Source organism: Dendrobates tinctorius, unplaced genomic scaffold, assembly GCF_039654945.1.
Source record: "Dendrobates tinctorius isolate UK_male_01 unplaced genomic scaffold, ASM3965494v1 ptg000250l, whole genome shotgun sequence".
Classification (NCBI taxonomy): Eukaryota; Metazoa; Chordata; class Amphibia; order Anura; family Dendrobatidae; genus Dendrobates; species Dendrobates tinctorius.
In genome coordinates this window covers 16,869,987-16,891,128 of record NW_027361917.1, presented here as the reverse complement: position 1 = coordinate 16,891,128, position 21,142 = coordinate 16,869,987, and the positions used below count along the sequence as shown (strand labels likewise).

The following is a 21,142-nucleotide window of genomic DNA, read 5'->3' as shown; positions in this document are numbered from 1 at the left end:
CCCCCCCCCCCCAAAATCCACATGTTGGTGAAGGTATGACTTCTAGAATCTACGGCACATTCTCTGCTCCCTAAGTGAATCTCCTTTTTTTACATCCCATTCACTTACATCAAACAGTGTTGGAGAGTTTCAGAACATATTCTGGAATTCTGCAACATGTATGCGATGTGTGAAGGAGGCCGTGTTCTCAGATCTAGTACCCAGCACAGAGGGCGCCGATCTCTGATCACGTACACCTGTACACTGAACATGTGAAGGAGGCCGTGTTCTCAGATCTAGTACCCAGCACAGAGGGCGCCGATCTCTGATCATGTACACCTGTACACTGAACATGTGAAGGAGGCCGTGTTCTCAGTACCCAGCAGCTCTCAAGTATTATTACTGTATGTTTCCTAGTAGTTGATGGGTACAGTCTTTGTAACATGCCACCCACAGCAATAAGGTTTACTGTATGGGCTTTTTGTTCTTTAACTCGTCAACGAGCAGGATTTTTTGTGCCTTTTTTAAGGGCTATGGACACCTATTGGAGGCATTATTTTTAATTAAATGTATGCACTTGGGGTTAAAATGAATTGTTGCTCTTGGATTTTAATCCAAGTTTTACACTTTTTGTAGCCTTTGTATTTGTATGTTGCTGCCTGCAGAGCAAGATTACAGTAACTAATGATCTAACATTGTTTGTTCTGCCAGAAGGCTTTGTAAAGGCTTGTTCACACGCTGCATTTTTCAAAGGTTAAAAAATGCTGCAATTTACGGCATCCGTAATATGAATGAGATTTCTAAAATCTTATGCACGTTACTTTTTTCCCCAGGTGAATTTTACCCATCAAAGCTCTTTTTAAATCTGCTGCATGTCAATTCTTTCAGCGTTTTTGCAGCATTTTTTTCCCATTCAAATGATTGGGGATGAAACGCAATGAAATATACATAAAATAAATTGTGTACTTTAGGGCTAATGCAGACATCCATGGATCTCGGTTCGATCATGGACCGCAATGCTCTTACTGGATGCAGGTCTCTCCACCCAAGTGTGACAGCCTCATAGAATTATATGACACTGTCACGCTTTTGGTTGGGAGAGCCTCGCTTTGATTTCTATGCCTACTGACTGTGCCCTTATGGTAAACCATTGGTACCCTGCTTTTGTACCCAAGGACTGTTGAGCACAGCACTTTTTTATTTTTGTAATTCACTTATAGAATGTATTGGAAATGAAAAGGTTTTCTGAGTGAAATTGGGGGGAAAAAACAGCAACTCTTCTGATTTTCAGCCTTGCCCACAGTTGTGTGTGCGCGAGGAGCGATTTGTCTGCGCAAGGGTGAGATTTCTCACGGCGATGAGGATGACGCAGGAGGCGTCATCTACGTCGAGGACGGTGAGTAGCAGCCGAGGGGTGGAGAGGATTGAAGCCACGCCCAACAGACCAGACTGACCCACTAAGGCCTCTTTCACACTTCAGTTTTTTGCATCAGTTATAATCCGCCAAAAAGGCGGACAAGCGGATCCGTTGTCAACTGATGTGAACGGATGGCACAGGATCCGTTTTGAGACGGATCCTGAAAATGATGAAATTTAAAGGAATCGGAGGGAGGGAGGGGAGGGTGGGTTTTTTTTTTTGTCCGGCACCCAGACAGAATTTGGGGTTAATTCAGTGTCTGGAGGATCCGCCGGAGGAAAAAACCTTACAAGCTCCGTTTTGAAATCTTTGAGGATGGTGACGGACAGCAACTTTTGGCGGATCCTCAAAAAAACGGATGCAACGGACAGCAATCCGTCACAATCCGCCATTAATGCAAGTCAATGGGGGAAAAAACGGATCCTCAAAAAAAATTGAGGATCCGTTTTTTTTTTTCAAAACCTGGCGGATTGTGACTGATTGTAAAAAACGGAAGTGTGAAAGACGCCTAAGAATACAGCGCTGGAGAAATCAAAAAGGGTTCTCGGGGCTGTACAGGGGGGAGGGGCAGGGGAGTTTATAAAAATTTAGGGAATGTAGTGCAGACGCTGAGTAAGATAATATTTTTAACTGCTCTGTAACAAAACTGGTGACAGGTTCCCCTTTAAATTAAATACATTTATTTTTTTCTTCTTCTGAGACCCAAAACTTTTTATTTTTCTATCGACGGAGCAGTGAGGGCTTAGGAGAGAGGATTCATAGGGTGATGGAAGTACACTTGCATCTTACATGTATGCCACATGGAACGGGTTAACAACTGGTCAAAATATATTTCTCTACACCGACCGCCACATGCCAATGTTTGATTTTTTTTTTTTTATGGAATCACTTGTGTTTAAAGATGAGAACTAATTGTATAATTTAAATTGGACCCATTGGTGCATAGTGAAAATTGAGCCCTGGACTCCCCATGACGTATACATCCATGATGGAGCGGATCCAGGAGCCGAGTCCACACTATACAGGCAGTTTCCAGCTGTGTTACACAGCTATCTCTTACCTCTAACATCTGCAACGGGGGCGAGCTCTGATCTCTGCCGTTTTATTACGTATGTGCTTCTGTCAGTCTCTGACCGTGACATTTATGTGGCATGATCCTACGCAATGGATGTCCATTCAGGTGCCAATTGCCATCCTTCCCCTCTGTGGCAGCAGAGAAACATTTTTTTAACACATTCAATTGTGGAACTTATTTTAAATCCAAGATCTATTAATTAAAATGTACTTTGTTCGTGGGACAACCCCTTTAAGGATTTGCTATATCTGCATTTTCTTTATGTTGTTTTGGGTTGCCATTTGGGAATTTTAGAATTAATCAGTTTTTTTTTTTTTCAAAGTTTTTGTTACAATAATAATTCCAGGGACACTTTAAAATATTGTAACTTTAAAAGGAATGTCAGCAGGTTTTTGCTTTGTAATCTGAGTACAGCATGAGGTAAGGACTGAGACACAGATTTCAGGGATGCGTGACATATTAGGCTGTGTGCGGATGTTTCCATACAATGATTTGTTTTATTACCAGAAGATTATCACTGCTCCCTTATGCCAATTGGTCTGACCGCGCCCCCTCCCATGATAAGCAACTCACTGTCAATAGACAATGTACACAGAAAGCTGTGGCGTGGGCGAGGTTAGCTTTCTCAGCCCTGCTACATTCTGCATCTAAAAACTGATCGTGTGACAGCTGCTTCATCCAGTAATCTACGAGGTACGTATTGGAATTGGGGTCTCTCTTCCTACATTATGCTGCCCTCAGATGTTGACAGATTCTCTTTAACACTAGAACTACCGATGGAGTCATTTTGACTCCTCGCAATTTTTATGTCTCTTCTATGACAACATTTTTCCGAATTCCGGCTTGAGACTCGGTGACTTTTACTTATTTAGGATGCAAAAAAAGATTTTGTGACAATAAATAATTTTTCAAAAAAAAAAGTACTTTTTTTATTCAAAATTTACCTTTAATTACCAAAGGTAGTCATTTTGACTCCCTACTATAAATATAGTAGGACTCCCTTTGGTAATTGAAGGTAAATTTTGAAAAAAAGTTACACTTTTTTTGTGTTTGTTTTTTGCTAGTCTTTGTCGCTAAATGTTATTATTTCTTTTAGTTTTCATTTACTTGTATGTTTAGATTAAATGTTGGCTTAGACTTAGAATAATTAGCATTTTTGCAGATCTACTTGACATGCACAGGACATATACAGGACATCCGTCAGGGAACCAGTGAACTCTCGAGTGGACTGCATAATTTCTGTAGAATACGGCCTGCAGTTTTGCTAATTGCTAATATGACTAGAAGAAGTGCGCTAAAGCCTGACGATATTCTTGCTATTTTGCATTCTATACCATTCTATAAAATTATAGAGCAAGAAACTCAAAATAAACGAAAACAAGCCAGGAGTCAAAATGACTCCATTCGCTAGTTCTGGGGGGTGTAAAGTCCAGTAGTCCTAGTGTTAAAGTCAATCATGAAATTCCCCAGTTCTGCATCACTGGGATGATTGCACTTCTCTCCATGGCTGATGCACACGGGCAAATGCGTATATCGGCATGTAAATGGCTAACGACCTAATGATGGATATACCACAGAGAATTCCTACCATCGTGTTCTAGAACATGAATTTTCACCTACAGAAGTATATGGTCAGGATAGTGACCAATAGATCACATTTACCGAGAAGTCTTCAACTCTCTCCTGGGAGCGCTTGTCAGCAGCTTTTTCAATTATTAAGTATCTCATTATCTAGGGAACTTAAACTGTAAGTAACGAGAAAAGATTGCAATGGTAAAGCGGCAACAACACCACCGATGTATACAGCAATATGACAAAACCAGTAAATCTACATCAGGCCGAAAAATCTTCATAAACCAAGCGTTCTGTATACACCAAGCAGAATGCAAGTAGAATATTAATCACAGCATATGGACAGATATTAGTGTATTGCATGCACCTACATGCCATCCCACTGGGGCAAGTATTACCAAAGGCTTCGTACTGTATATACAGTACTGTGCAAAAATTGTGGAAAAATGCTGCATAGTGAAAAAAGGTTTTAAAAAAAATAAATAAAAAAAATAAATAAAAAAAAAAAAAAAAAAATAAAATAATAATTTATTTGTAACAATTAGGAAAAATTGTATATATAAAAGAAAAATGTAAATCAATGTATGAAGTGGCGGCCTTTTGCCTTCAGAACAGCATCAACTCTTCTAGGTAGACCTACACAGAGGTTTTGAACTAATGCACCAGGAAGGTTGCTCCGAATATCTTGGAGAAATAGCCACAGATCTTCAATAGATGTCACTTGTGCAGATCCTTTGGTAATCCCAGACTTATTCAGTCACCATAGCTTTAGTAAGGTTGGTCGCGGATAGTATTTGCAGTTGAGATCACGGCTTTGTCAAGGTCAACATCCACAAAATAGTTGTGATGGTGTCGCAGATGCTGAAAAGGTCTATACATACAGCACCCAATGTAACATAAATGGTATTGCACGGAGACTGTCCAGGGCCATAGATGCCATGTGTATGAGCCTATAAATGGGCTTTCATACAGCGGCGGCGTACATATTTCTCCACTGCTCTGCTCAAACGTCTCCATGCTGTAGTGACGTGGAAGAGGACTGTAGACCTTGCATGTCAGTGATCAGGCTTTTATAATCTATTCTTTAGATTAATTGTGATAAAACTGCTCTCTAGGGGAGTTGTCCCAACTTATTACCTATTCTATTTCTCATCGCTGGGATCCCACCGCTTGCACCCACACAGGTCCTGGGCTCTAAAGTACCCCATATGAAAGGTTTGATGGCCATGTAGGTGGTGCCACTGCACTATTAAAAGCGGTTGTGAGTGAAGGGATTCCCAGCGATCCACAACGTATAACCGATCCTGCAGTTGTTAAAAAGGCTCAATTGGGCAAATATACACTGGGTACGGAAAGTATTCAGACCCCTTTAAATTTTTCACTTTGTTTCATTGCAGTCATTTGGAAAATTCAAAAAAGTTCATTTTTTTCTCATTAATATACATTGCACCCCATCTTGACTGAAAAAAAACAGAAATGTAGAAATTTAAGAAACAACAAAATATCACCTGGTCATAAGTATTCAGACACTCATATTTAAGTCACATGCTGTGCATTTCCTTGTGATTATCCTTGAGATGGTTCTACTCCTTCATTGGAGTCTAGCTGTGTTTAGTTAAACTGATAGGACTTGATTTGTAAAGGTACACACCTGTCTATGTAAAGGGCATGTCACACTAAGCGATATCGCTAGCAATATCGCTATAACTTGTGACGTTATAGCGATATCGCTGTGTCTGATACTTACCTACGACCGGCTCCCCCGCTGGTAATCGCTGATCGCGCGAGAACGTCCAGGACTGTTTCTCGTCGTCAGCTTCCTGCGGCGCTTCCTATGGAGAGACGAGCGTGGAGCCGGGCGGGAGGACACAGGATCGCCTGGTGTGACAGGTAAGTAGCGACCCCCGTCCCCAGCGATGTCGCTGGTGAAATCTGCCTGTGTAGCAGCTCACTAGCGACCACTTAGCGATGCACCAGCGATCCTGACTGCGTCATATCGCTGATCGGGATCGCTGGTACATCGCTAAGTGTGACAGTACCTTAAGACCTCAGAGCTCACAGTGCATGTCAGACCAAATGAGAATCATGAGGTCAAAGGAACTGGCCAAGGAGCTCAGAGACAGAATTTTGGCAAGGCACAGATGTGGTCATGGTTACAAAAGAATTTCTGCAGTACTCAAGGTTCCTAAGAGCACAGTGGTCTCCATAATCCTTACATGGAAGGAGTTTGGGACCACCAGAAGTCGTCTTAGACCTGGCCATCCAGCCAAACTGTGCAATCGTGGGAGAAGAGCCTTGGTGAGAGAGTTAAAGAAGAACCCCAAGATCACTGTGGCTGAGCTCCACATATGCAGTAGGGAGATGGGAGAAAGTTCCACAAAGTCAACTATCACTGCAGCCCTTCGCCAGTCAGGCCTTTATGGCAGAGTGAAAAAAAAAATCCACCAAAAAGAAATAAAATCAGAATAGTTTTATTTAACTCCTAGTCAAAAGTACATAAGACAAGGTCACATCAATACAGAGTTCCAGTTTAGAAGAGAAATTCAGGTGCAGAAAAAAACACACATGCAGCTGCACAGAACAACCTGGCAAGAGTAAATTATAGGATATATAGACTATAGTAAAGTGACAGTGCGTCCAGTCCTATCCAAAAGATAATTTAGTAACCCAGTGTAAAGCCAGTTAAGCACAGTATTTAGTCCAGCATTAGTAGCACACATATTGGCATGAAAAAACACCAAACCAGGTCATAATTTTTTAGTAATTCTTACCCATGGCTGCAGAGTACACCGCATGTGTAGCCCCTACGCGCGTTTTCCCTGGCACTAGTTTTACTATACCCACCCCCCCAAAAAAATGGTGTCAATGCCTACATATGAGACGGGGAAAACTGCTTGTTTCTGTAGCCATGCATTGTGCGACAGAAGGTCAGGGAAGCCGGTGGAAAATTATAGTGCTAACATGACAATGATGTGATGCAGCTCGGCCATTAAAATATGTAGAGAGGATCCTAATATATACGTAGGAACTGCGGCTCCACCGTACTGCAATAAAGCTCTGTTCTTTATTTTTGCTGCTTTTATTAAAGTGCGATCCCCAGCTCCCTTAGGGACAACAAATAGTTAATTTCATTGCCACAGTCTCCCCTTTACTATTATTAATCTTTCCTTTGAGGTCTGTCTGCAGACAATTTAGTGGGCTGCATTGCAGTTAGTTTTGTCTGTATTATCCGTGTTCATTCCCTTAAAGTGTGCAGCAAAGAAAGGTCACGGCCAAATCAGTTGGGTGCAAGTTCATCTGTGGTGACCTTTCTGCATTTTCCAATGGCTGTCAGCAAACACAATCAGATGTGCACGCCAACATTAAAGACATCAAAAATGTATACGGTTCCCGAGACGTCTTCCATAGCTCTTGTTTGAAGAGATGCAGGGAAAAAGAACAGGAAAGAAAATGGTATCATTTTTATGGCACTGATGGGATTTGCTGCAGTCTTCCCTTTGTAGGTTGAGCGGCCATATTTCTACAAAGCCTATTTTAAAAGTTTATTTAATTGAGAAGTTGTATTCCGTGCGGACATGCTGCCATCTGGTGGGCAGATACCGGTTTCATGCAGTTAAGTGTATAGACGGCAGGCGGACTCTGAAACACTTTAACGATTAAGCGTTATGTCCAGCACTCAATCTATTTTCTAGAGCAGCAGTGCAATTCATATTTCATATATTTCATGTTTTCATGCTATAGCGCTACAGAGTGCAACATTATGTGTAGAGATGGCTACTCTTAGTTCACACCTGTTCTGTTTGGAAGTGATGGTCAGTCTTTCGTTATTTGTATACTTAGGCTCATAGCAGGATCCTGTCTACCCACATAAATGCAGGCTTCAGCCTAGGAGAGGATTCACATTAGCTAGGTTCCCAGCAACGAGAATCGCCTTATCGTGGCTGCTGGGCATACATGAATTGGATGAATTGACCAATTTATGCACCAAGTATTCGCAATTTTTCCTATTTTCTAGAGCAGTAATGCATTTCATATTTCATATATTTCATGTTTACATGCTATAGCACTACAAAGTGCTACTTTGTTATTTATGTATGGAGATGGCTACTCTTAGATTTGCACCTGTACACACCTGGTTTCTGTTTGGAAGTGGTAGTTAATCTTTTGTTATTTGTCAGCACTCAATCAGGTGAACAAAACTGCGATCCTGCATTATGTCGTAATAAAATCCATAATATAAATGTTCTGTCAGGGTTTCTGACTCCTATCATGGTACACTGCCTCTTAGTAATAAGACTTGGCTTTGATATGTGCCTGAACCTTCTGCTAATGAAAGGGTAGTCCGATTTAATTAAATAAAGTTGATTTCTTAAACGCTCTTCAACTTTAAAATTGCAATACCAAGAAGGAAAAGCTATGGATTTATGGAAATCATAGGATGGATGGACAAGTTAATGATATACAAAACATGGGAAAAAAAGGAAAACAAAATTTCAAAAACATCTAATTTTATTCAATGAGTATGAGCTCTATGTGCAGAAATCCCTGCACTTACACCTTGGCTGATATCAGTTGTCTGAGGAATGCCTTTCCATGCTGAATGCACTTGGCCACACAAATCATCAAGATCCGCTGCTGGCAGCTCCCTGTGCAATTACTGACCAATGACATCCCAGATGTGCTTAATGCGAGACAAATCCTGAGACGCTGCAGGCCATGGTAGCACATATAGGCCGCGCAGACTGCTCACAGAAGCATGAGCACCATGTGCCCTGACATTGTCTTGAAAAGCGATTAGGAAAACTTTGGAGAAATTACTTTTACTCTTGTCCTATGTTCTATTAGAAGGTATGGGCATCATAGAGAGGTTATCCTACGCAGAATACCCCATTATAAAAATTGCTCCAGTTCTTCTGGCAAACTCCAGCTAGTTGTTTCATTGTTCAAGGGCTTGTGCCATTAGGAAATAACCACTGTTCTTATGCCCAATAATGCATGCCGACATTATACGTGGAGGTGCCCAACTGAAGACCGCGGGGCAGATTCATCCAGTTGGAGCAGTTACCATTCTGGCATACTCTAGCCATTCTGCTCTCACTTGGAGAGTTACCGTATTCTTCTGGATGGCTGCCATGCAATACTACATTTACAAGGCCGAGGAAATACCTGCTGAGCGTCAGCTTCTGCCTCAAAATTGTCTGTTTGCCAGGTCTGATCCGATCAAAATAATTAACAGTATATTAACCCCTTCCCGACCTGTGACACAGCGTATGCGTCATGAAATTCGGTGCCAATCCGACCTATGACGCATACCCTGTGTCATGAATTCAAAGCCCCCCTGCGGGTCGGGTGACCGGGGTCAATGAAAGGTCACCTGACACGCAGATACAGGGGGCTTTGTAATTCACCACAGGGGGCGTGGCTTCGCCCCCACGTGGCTACGATCGCTCTGATTGGCTGTTAAAAGTGAAACAGCCAATCAGAGCGATAGTAATATTTCATCAATGAAAATTGATGAAATATTACAATCCAGCCATGGCCGATGCTGCAGTAGCATCGGACATGGCTGGAGACACCGATTTGCCCCCCCCCTGCCACTGAATGACAGCGGCGATCTGCCGCCGCTGTCATCATCTGCCCCCCCTCCCATTCCCTTCGCTCCCCGCCAGCTTCCGATCCCCCCCTCACCCCCTCTCACCTCCCCCGGCACCTTCCAAGTCCCCCCGTCGCTCCCGGTGTCCGGCGGCTCCGGTTCATGGGCGCTGCCATCTTAGAAAATGGCGGGCGCATGCGCAGTGCGCCCGCCCGAATCTGCCGGCTGCAGATTCCATTATTTCATTTTGATCACTCTCAGAGTGATCAAAATGAAATAAAAAGTAAATGAACCCCCCGATTATCACCCCCATAGGTAGGCAGAACTAATAAAATAAAGAAAATATTTTTATTTTTATTTTTCCATCAGGGTTAGGGTTGGAGAGAGGGTTAGGGTTGGAGAGAGGGTTAGGGTTGGAGAGAGGGTTAGGGTTGGAGAGAGGGTTAGGGTTGGAGAGAGGTTTAGGGTTGGAGAGAGGTTTAGGGTTGGAGAGAGGTTTAGGGTTGGAGAGAGGGTTAGGGTTGGAGAGAGGGTTAGGGTTGGAGAGAGGGTTAGGGTTGGAAAGAGGGTTAGGGTTGGAAAGAGGGTTAGGGTTGGAAAGAGGGTTAGGGTTGGAAAGAGGGTTAGGGTTGGAAAGAGGGTTAGGGTTGGAAAGAGGGTTAGGGTTGGAATTAGGGTCAGGGTTGGAATTAGGGTTAGGGTTGGAATGAGGGTTAGGGTTGGAAAGAGGGATAGGGTTGAAAAGAGGGTTAGGGTTAGAATTAGGGTTAGGCTTGTGGTTAGTGTTATGGTTAGTGTTGGGGTTAGGGGTGTGTTGGGGTTAGGGTTGGAGTTAGAATTGAGGGGTTTCCACTGTTTAGCCACATCAGGGGGTCTCCAAACGCGACATGGTGCAACCTTTGATTCCAGCCAATTTTGCGTTCAAAAAGTCAAATGGTGCTCACTCCCTTCCAAGCCCCGACGTGTGCCCAAACAGTGGTTTACCCCCACATATGGGGTATCAGCGTACTCAGGAAAAATTGCACAACAACTTTTGGGGTCTAATTTCTCCTGTTACCATTGGGAAAATAAAAAATTGGGGGCTAGAAAATTATTTTTGTGGAAAAAAAATGTTTTTTTCATTTTCATGTCTCTGCATTATAAACTTCTGTGAAGCACTTGGGGGTTGAAAGTGCTCACCATACATCTACATAAGTTCCTTGGAAGGTCTAGTTTCCAAAATGGGGTCACTTGTGGGGGGTTTCCACTGTTTAGGCACATCAGGGGCTCTGCAAACGTAATGACGACTGCAGACTATTCCATCAAAGTCTGCATTTCAAAACGTCACTACTTCCATTCCGAGCCCTGACGTGTGCCCAAACAATGGTTCCCCCACACATATGGGGTATCAGCATACTCAGGACAAACTGGACGACAACTTTTGGGGTCCAATTTATCCTGTTACCCTTGTGAAAAAAAAAATTGCGGGCTAAAAATCATTTTTTTTGAGGGAAAAAAATGATTTTTTATTTTCACGGCTCTGCGTTACAATCTTCTGTGAAGCACTTCGGGGTTCAAGGTGCTCACCACACATCTAGGCAAGTTCCTTATGGGGTCTAGTTTCCAAAATGGGGTCACTTGTGGGGGGTTTCCACAGTTTAGGAACATCAAGGGCTCTGCAAATGTAACATGATGCCCGCAGACCATTCCATCAAAGTCAGCATACCAAAACGTCACTACTTCCCTTCCGAGCCCTGACGTGTGCCCATACAGTGGTCATCCCCCACATATGGGGTATCAGCGTACTCAGGACAAACTAAACAACTTTTGGGGTCCAATTTCTCCTGTTACCCTTGTGAAAAAAAAAAATTGCGGGCTAAAAATCATTTTTTTTTGAGGGAAAAAAATGATTTTTTATTTTCACGGCTCTGCGTTACAATGTTCTGTGAAGCACTTGGGGGTTCAAGGTGCTCACCACACATCTAGATAAGTTCCTTGGGGGCTCTTGTTTCCAAAATGGGGTCCCTTGTGGGGGGTTTCTACTGTTTAGGCACACAGGGGCTCAGCAAATGTAACATGATGCCCACAGACCATTCCATCAAAGTCAGCATTTCAAAATGTCACTACTTCCCTGCTGAGACCCAACGTGTGCCCAAACAGTGGTTTCCCCCCACATATGGGGTACCAGCGTACTCAGGACAAACTGGGCAACAACTTTTGGGGTCGAATTTCTCCTGTGACCCTTGTGAAAATAAAAAATTGCGAGCTAAAAATTCATTTTTTGAGGAAAAAAAAAGATTTTTTTATTTTCATGGCTCTGCGTTACAATCTTCTGTGAAGCACTTCGGGGTTCAAGGTGCTCACCACACATCTAGGCAAGTTCCTTATGGGGTCTAGTTTCCAAAATGGGGTCACTTGTGGGGGGTTTCCACAGTTTAGGAACATCAAGGGCTCTGCAAATGTAACATGATGCCTGCAGACCATTCCATCAAAGTCAGCATACCAAAACGTCACTACTTCCCTTCCGAGCCCTGACGTGTGCCCATACAGTGGTCATCCCCCACATATGGGGTATCAGCGTACTCAGGACAAACTAAACAACTTTTGGGGTCCAATTTCTCCTGTTACCCTTGTGAAAAAAAAAAATTGCGGGCTAAAAATCATTTTTTTTGAGGGAAAAAAATGATTTTTTATTTTCACGGCTCTGCGTTACAATGTTCTGTGAAGCACTTGGGGGTTCAAGGTGCTCACCACACATCTAGATAAGTTCCTTGGGGGCTCTTGTTTCCAAAATGGGGTCCCTTGTGGGGGGTTTCTACTGTTTAGGCACACAGGGGCTCAGCAAATGTAACATGATGCCCGCAGACTATTCCATCAAAGTCAGCATTTCAAAATGTCACTACTTCCCTTCCGAGCCCCGACGTGTGCCCAAACAGTGGTCTCCCCCCACATATGGGGTACCATCGTACTCAGGACAAACTGGAAAACAACTTTTGGGGTCCAATTTATCCTGGTACCCTTGTGTAAATAAAAAATTGCAGACTAAAAAAATTTTTTTTTAGGAAAAAAAAAAGATTTTTTATTTTCACTGCTCTGCATTATAAACTTCTGTGAATCACCTGGGGGTTCAAAGTGCTCACTATGCATCTAGATAAGTTCCTTAGGGGGTCTAGTTTCCAAAATGGGGTCATTTGTGGGGGAGCTCCAAAGTTTAGGCACACAGGGGATCTCCAAACACGACATGGTGTCCGCTAACGATTGGAGCCAATTTTCATTTCAAAAAGTCAAATGGCGCTCATTCCCTTCTGCGCCCTGCCGTGCACCCAAACAGTGCCCCCCCCCCCACATATGGGGTACCAGCGTACTCAGGACAATCTGGACAACAACTTTTGTGGTCCAATTTCTCCTGTTACCCTTGTGAAAATAAAAAATAGCGTGCTAAAAAATCATTTTTGAGGAAAAAAAAATGATTTTTTATTTTCACTGCTCTATGTTATAAACTTTTGTGAGGCACTTGGGGGTTCAAAGTGCTCACTACACATCTAGATAAGTTCCTTAAGGGGTCTAGTTACCAAAATGGTGTCACTTGTGGGGGAGCTCCAATGTTTAGGCACACAGGGGCTCTCCAAACGCGACATGGTGTCCGATAACGATTGGAGCTAATTTTCCATTCAAAAAGTCAAATGGCGCTCCTTCCCTTCCGGGCCCTGCCCTGCACCCAAACAGTGGTTTATGACCAAATATGAGGTATTGGTGTGCTCAGGAGAAATTGCCCAACAAATTTTAGGATCCATTTTATCCTGTTGCCCATGTGAAAATGAAAAAACTGAGGCTAAAAGATAATTTTTGTGGAAAAAAAAAGTACTTTTTTTTTTTACAGATCAATTTGAGAAGCACCTGGGGGTTCAAAGTGATCACTATGCATCTAGATAAGTTCCTTGGGGGGTCTAGTTTCCAAAATGGGGCTACTTGTTGGGGAGCTCCAGTGTTTAGGCACACAGCGACTCTCCAAACGCGACATGGCAACCGCTAAATATTCCAGCATATTTTCCATTCAAAAAGTCAAATGGTGCTCCTTCCCTTCTGAGCCCTGCCGTACGCCCAAACAGTGGTTTATGACCACATATGAGGTATCGGTGTACTCAGGGGAAATTGCCCAACAAATTTTAGGATCCATTTTATCCTGTTGCCCATGTGAAAATGAAAAAATTGATGCTGAAAGGAAATTTGTGTTGGAAAAATTAAAATGTCCATTTTTTCCTTCCACATTGCCTTAGCTGTTGTGAAACACCTGAAGGGTTAATAATCTTCTTGAATGTGGTTTTGAGTAGCTTGAGGGGTGCAGCTTTTAGAATGGTGTCACTTTTGGGTATTTTCTGCCATATAGACCCCTCAAAGTGGCTTCAAATGTGAGGTGGTCCCTAAAAAAAAAATGGTTTTGTAAATTTTGTTGTAAAAATGAGAAATCGCTGGTCAACTTTTAACCCTTATAACTTCCTAACAAAAAAATATTTTGCTTCCAAAATTGTGCTGATGTAAAGTAGACATGTGGGAAATGTTATTTAGTAACTATTTTGTGTCACATAACTCTCTAGTTTAACAGAATGAAATTTTCAAAATTTTCGCCAAATTTCTGATTTTTTCACAAATAAACGCAAAAATTATCGACCTAAATTTACCACTAACATGAAGCCCAATATGTCACGAAAAAACAATCTCAGAATTGCTAGGATGCGTTGAAGCGTTCCAGAGTTATTACCTCATAAAGGGACACTGGTCAGAATTGCAAAAAATGGCCAGGTCATTAAGGTCAAAATAGGCTGGGTCAAGAAGGGGTTAAATTGCATTGCCTTTTAGCATTAAATAATCTTGAGGAGGAATAATAATTATTTAAATCTCCCCACATTAAATAACACAGGTTATAATCGATGTACTCAATCAGTATGTTTTTGATGTACTCAATCAGTATGTTTTTGGCGTGTCAAATGGAGCGGAGGAAACATACAAACTCAACACAGATGTTGTCCTTGGTCTGATTGGAGGCCAAAGCCAACGCAGCAAGTCATAGATGAGACCGTGCTATCCTCACTATGAAATGGCCTTCACATTAGTAGTAGTGTAGCGTCCATCACATCCATATCAGGAGGTGACTGGTGCAGATGACGTTACATCCTAAAATACCTGTTGGGACAAGTGTACAATTCGCCGATAGTAGGCAAGTGTACTATTCATCCCGGTAAGTATGTGGGACGCTACTTCATCAATCACACTCTGCTCATATGCAGAATTGAGTGGCACCAAATAGTGATGAGTGAGTATACTCGTTGCTCGGGTTTTCCTGAGCATGCTCGGGTGTATTTTGGCATGCTTTGAGATTTAGTTTGGGTCCACGCACCTGCATGATTTACGGCTGCTGGACAGGCTGAATACTTGTAGGGAATGCCTGTTTGTTAGGGAATCCCCACATGTATTCAGCCTGTGTAGCAGCCGCAAGTCATGCAGCTGAGGCGACACAAACTAATTCTCAGAGCACGTCAAAATACTCGGAGATCACCCGAGCATGCTCAGGAAAACCCGAGCAACGAGTATACTCGCTCATCACTAGCACCAAACTTTCTCTTTAAGTACTCGTACATAGTATTTCTCTATGCATGGAAATGGTGTGAGTGGTTATTCAGAACGGAGATATTGGATTATACTTCCCATTTCGTAAGAGCAGTAAAGACTTGAGTCCTTCACTCTCCATCAATATATTTCATGTCCCCCACCTATAAGTTACCCAAAAATGATTATCTCTTTTCCTAGAAACTATTCTCCTGTAAAAAGATGAAGAAAACTTTTTGTGATTTGCCTTTATATTTATTATCTCATTCACTGATGTGATCTCACTTCCTATGGATTATTCACCTTTTCTTATGTCACTGTAGATGAAAAGTGTCTTCAACATGACTGCCAAGGAAGGGAGAAAGAGATCTGTGAGTGCCTTGGTGGCGGTCGGAAATGGCAACGGAGCGGCGGGTAAGAGCTGGGGGTTTATTTGCCTAGAAAAAATGCTAACACTAAAAGGAAACACTAAAGGGATTGTCCCAGAAATAAATGTGACTGTATTGTAATTCTGTGTAAAAAATATCACAAAACCGGTCTTTGGAAAGCAACAGTGCTTGTAAACTCTTTTAAGGCTAAGTGCACACGTACCGGAACTCTCGCGGAAATTACCGCGAGAATTCCGGAATTCCAGTCCGCGGGAAAATCGCATTTTAAATTCCCGCGATTTTCCCGCGGAAAAACTAGCATTTTGCAAGCGTAATTAGCTTGCAAAATGCTAGCGTTCTCCAAGCGATCTGTAGCATCGCTTGGAGAACTGATTGACAGGTTGGTCACACTCGTCAAACATAGTGTTTGACAAGTGTGACCAACTTTTTACTACTGAGGCCGCCTATGCAGCATCAGTAGTAAAAGATAGAATGTAAAAAAAAAAAAAAAGGTGTTATTCTCACCCTCCGACGTCCCGCGCATCCGTTCCCAGTAATCCTTTGCGAAAATGCCCGCGATGACGTCAGTTCTCGCGGGATCGCGACGTCTCGCGGTAATTCGCGATGACGTCGCGCGAATGACCGCGAGACTTCGAGATCCCGCGAGAAGGGATGTCATCGCGAGCATTTTCGCAAAGGACTACTGGGAACGAGAGCGTGAAGAGAAGCGGGAAGGCTGCACGGGACGTCGGAAGGTAAGAATAACAATATTTTTTATTTTAAATTCTATTTTTTACAGGGATATGGTACCCAAAGCTCGGAGGACAGTCTTCTCTCCTCCGGACCATGGGTACCATCCGCAATTGTTCTGCTTACTTTCCGCATGGTGTGCACAGCCACATGCGGGAAATAAGCGGAACAATGCATTCCTATGGGTGCGGGATCGCCGCGATTCCGCAAATTAAGGAGCATGCTGCGGTTTTTACCGCGAAGCGATTCTGCCTCGGTAAAAACCGCAGCATTAGCACAGCATTGCGGAATCCCATAGGAATGCATGGGATGCTTATTTTTCGCGTTTTCGCAGCAAAATCGCGCGGTTAAAACCGCCGCAGAAACGCGAAAAAAACGCCACGTGTGAACTCAGCCTTAAAGGGAACTTATCAGTAAGTTCCCCTCCCCCAAACCAAAATCGTAAACTGTTTGTTGTTGATGAAAATACTAGTTAAATCTGTGCCTTTATACAACTCTGAGAGACAGAATCTTAAAGTAAAATCCAGAAAATCACATTGTATGATTTTACATAATTAATTTTCATTTTATTGCATGAAATAAGCAGCGTGAACGTTTTTCTCAAAGTACTAGCGGGGATCTCACCGAGGTCACCGCAGTTCAGCCTGGCTGGAAACTGAGCCTCAGTGACCAGACGTAACCTCAATGATGTCACCACCGGTCTCTGAGGCTGCACTCACAGCCGCTCAGTCAATAATGGTTCTGATATTAAACCTACAAGAGAGAGAGCAAAAACCCTGCTGTAACCAAGTAAATAAAAAGCAAAAAGTGCATTTAAATGACAGAGTTTTTAGTAATACTGCTTTTGATCAAAAATAGCATAAAAGCCATCTCACAGAATGCAATAATACAAAGAAAAAAACACAAAAGTTGAGCTTGACTTGAGTTGGTACACATGCAGCACATTAAACATCAATTTTTGTGTTTTTTTCTTTGTATTATTGCATTCTGTGCAAGCCGGGGTGTAGCCTCCCTCTCCTGAGCTTCCCCAGACTGGTGTTCCACTGGTTGGGCACAGTCCTTTTGTCTGCCATTATTCACACATTGAGGTCAATTTTGACACATGGTAAGGTTTTTAATATTAGACAGTGTAGGACCGCCCCGATCAGAGTTACCTTGTCGTGGTGGGATGGCTCTTACGCTATTTTTGATCTAAAGCAGTATTACTAATAACTCTGTTATTAAACCCTGCTTTATGTTTACTTAGTTACAGCAGGGTTTTTGCTCATTTTTTCTCTTGTAGGTGTTATGGCCAAGGTGAACATGCGTTTATGTGCTGCATGTATACCAACTCAAGTCCAGTTCAATTTTATTTATTTTTTTAATTTGTTTATTGAAGAAAAAGGAGAATAACATATATATTGATTTATGATAATAAAATACACACATAGTCCTTACAAATATACAGAAAACAGCCGGTTATACATTGTGAAGCATGTATATCAGTTGACTTTCACAGGCTTTTATCATATTGTTCATGCAGATAATAAAGAACATTCCTAAACTACAACTATATCAACTGGTGCCTACTACTGCGCAGCCCAATTTTTATGTCTTTACCAGTGGTTCTCAGCCTGGACGGTCTCATCTTGGCACCGTCCAGTTTGAAAACTGTTTATCCCCAGACATGGGTTACGGCGTGGGACAGAACGACACAGGTATGGTAATGTATATTATTGTTTGTTAGTTTTGATTTATTACAGGAGGTCGAGGGCTTTTGTGGAATTAGGCGAGGTCGTAAGTATGGTTTAATTAAGATTATTAAAGGAGTCTGTGTCTTTGTTTCAATTAAAGGACTTTTTCTGGGCTTCTGTGTTTTTATTACAATGTGACTATGGGGTTAGTAATAGGGGTGTCTTATTGATGCCACTCCATTACTAACCTCAGGGCTTGATGTCACCTGACAATACAAAGGTGACATCAACTCCACAAATATGAACCCCACTTGCCACCGCTACAGGGCAAGTGGGACGAGCCGGACAAAGTGCTAGAATTGGCACATCTAAGCGCAGGAGCGACTAATGAATACTCCCATCCACTACTCCTACTCTCACTCTAATTAATGGCAGCAGGTGTTGGATGATGGGATCAGTAGTCTCATCAGCTGACACCAGTGACCGGAGGTAATCTTTGTACCTCTGATCACAGCTGAGAGCTCACGCTGTCTTTTGACAGCATCGGAACCGCAGCTCTCTGACCGACTTGGATGATTTCATCGCCAGTCGGAAGCAATCTTTGCTGCACTGTCATGCACATGACAGCGTGACAAACACTGGATGTTCGGGCTTCCTTTTCAAGTGAATGAGGTCTGGGTTCAGGTCCAGGTACTGTTCTGGTACCCGATCTTCTTGTAACTGTTCAGCCGGACCCAAACATCCTTGTGTCCACCCATCTCTAGTGGTGCCACTAATTTAAGTTCCTTGCCCTTAGTATTGTACTTTCTAGCCCCATCTTCATCTTTTATCAGCGTCGCTCCGCTCCTCATCTTTAAATTGTGGACTGTAGGTCCGCTCCAGTGTTTGCTGGGTGGACCAGAAGTCACAATTCAGTGTTAGTCTATGGGAGCCAGAATGTAGCCCTCATAGACTGACACTGAGAACCTGTGACCGTTACCTCTGACCTCCGGTCAGTCAGACGTCGTGGTCACAAGATGGTGCCGGGAACAGTTGAGGATGGTAGCTGGGGTATTACTAGGAGAAAGGAAGTCGTATTAACTGCACCACTACAGTGCTGAAATAAGAAAAAAAAATGCTGGAGTTGTGCTTTAATATTATAAAGCAGCCAGTCCGTAATTCCCTAGAAACAATAAATTGTCATGTCAGATGGTATAAAAATTGCAGATATTTTGCACAATAATAATTTGCATGTTGTATGCAGATTTTGTTTAAGAGGCTGCATGTTTCATTGTGAAATCCACAGTGAATATAATGTAAAAATAACTGAAAAGATTTTTGAAATTTCCTTCACTTTTCTGCTAGTTTAATCTGCTGCAGTCTTTCCATTCACAAAATCTGCAACATGTGAACAAGTCCTAACTTGAATTCTACTGCACAGCAAAAAGAGAAGCAAAACATATATATTTTTTTTTTGTCTGTGACAGGGTTTGCTCTTGGAAAAGCAAGTGACCGACTCATCGCACTCAGAAAAGTAAGTGTCTCCTAACTGGTCTCTATCCACCATTCTCTTCTTCTATATTATAGGTGCGTATGGGCCACATCAGGCCCATGTTAGGCTGCATTTTGGTATGAAATATAACTAATTTTCCAGTAGACAACATCCCATCAACCAATAGGTTTCGACTTTTATACTATTTACAAGTTGTACTGTATTGAAAATTTTAGATTACCTGTATTTTAGTCCCCTTCCCCCTCTGATGGCTCCATCTTTTATCATTCTTCTCCGAACGCCGGGTTTGTGGAGGCAGCTGCTATAATGTCTCGATACAGAGAACAAATAGAGGAGAGGTGCTCTCCTAATTCTACCTTTGTGCAGCAAGGAGGATATCCTACAGCAGTACTGGACAGTGTTGCTGTGTATCCAGCTCTAGGGTGAAATAAAACAAAAACTAGAAGCAGCAGCAGTATCCTCTGTGTATCTGTCCATCTTACTCTCCCGCAGTCATCTCTCCAAAGTGAATTGAAAGTGAAGAATTGTTGCTTGAGGAGGAGAGGAGGCTGATAGGTGGCAAATTAGGCTTTTATTTTTACTATGCTAAGCTACATTACAACATTTCTTTAATCAGAAATAATGAATTATTGTAAATTGGGGCAATTCTGTTAAAACATAAGTTATATAGAAAGTGCTGCAGTGTTTTTATGTTTTTTATAAAATGTTTACTGTGGAATCTTTTGCTCTTTTTTGATTTTACTGGAAATTTTTTCTTGATGTATTCTGTTCTTCCTTCCTGTAGGCAAAAAACCGAGCGGTCCAATATCTGCATTATATCGAGCGATACAACGACCATACAAGTAAGCTCTATCGTGGCTATAAATTTACTGGCATCAGTGTATATAACGCCCTGATGGGTTATTTTGTGCTTCAATGACTACACCTGGGTCTATAATTTATAGGGTGCGTTTCTATAGGTCTTATATACAGTAGTAAAAGCGTGTGAAATGGGTTATAGGTGTTGTCCTATGATTTAATATCAAGCCAGATTTTCCATTAGAATAGTTTTCTAGAAAACGTTCCTGTGTCTCGAGATTACTCTTATCGCACCCCCTGCTGTTCTTGATCTTTTCTGTGAATGTCCTGTGGTGGTGATGCGCATCCAGTAACTTGGTCCACCAGACCACTCATGGGGTCTGATTCCTAGAGCTCTAGAAGCTAGGGATCGGTGACCTAGAAGCAAAGTCTCTCATCCATGGTGTCTGATATTGGTGTCTGATTTTGCAGCTAGGTTCCTTGAAGTGAATGTGACCAACCAGACATTCTTTTTACTAATCCTAGACAACCTCTTTTAGCCAGTATTAATCCGAGCAGTAAAAGAAAATGGAAAGTTATTATTTCCGTAGCAGGGATTAGTTTAACATTTTAAAGGTTTGAATATTTTGCTGTGATTTTTCTTTGCACATGATCACCCCTAATTCCAGAAAAAGTCAAACTTTTTATTTGTTCAGTCCTAGATATCAGGACTCCCATCACTGCTTATGATTTGGCTTTAAAGAGGTTGTTCAGCCTTGGGATGCAAGTCTTCAGTCACTCTAAGTGACTACAGACTTATGAATCCTCACATCGCGCACACTGCACAATGTCAATGTGATTTG

General features: G+C 42.3%; 1 protein-coding gene across 2 annotated transcripts in view; it reads left to right on the top strand.

The window, feature by feature from the left end:
* MRPS5 (mitochondrial ribosomal protein S5) overlaps window positions 1-21,142 on the top strand; it is a 122,526-nt gene that overhangs the window by 77,565 nt on the left and 23,819 nt on the right. For both annotated transcript variants that reach the window (XM_073557500.1, XM_073557501.1), the window contains exons 6-8: window positions 15,543-15,633; window positions 19,477-19,523; window positions 20,287-20,344. In XM_073557500.1, the coding sequence (XP_073413601.1) occupies window positions 15,543-15,633; window positions 19,477-19,523; window positions 20,287-20,344 (196 nt within the window). The remainder of the gene's footprint in view (window positions 1-15,542; window positions 15,634-19,476; window positions 19,524-20,286; window positions 20,345-21,142) is intronic.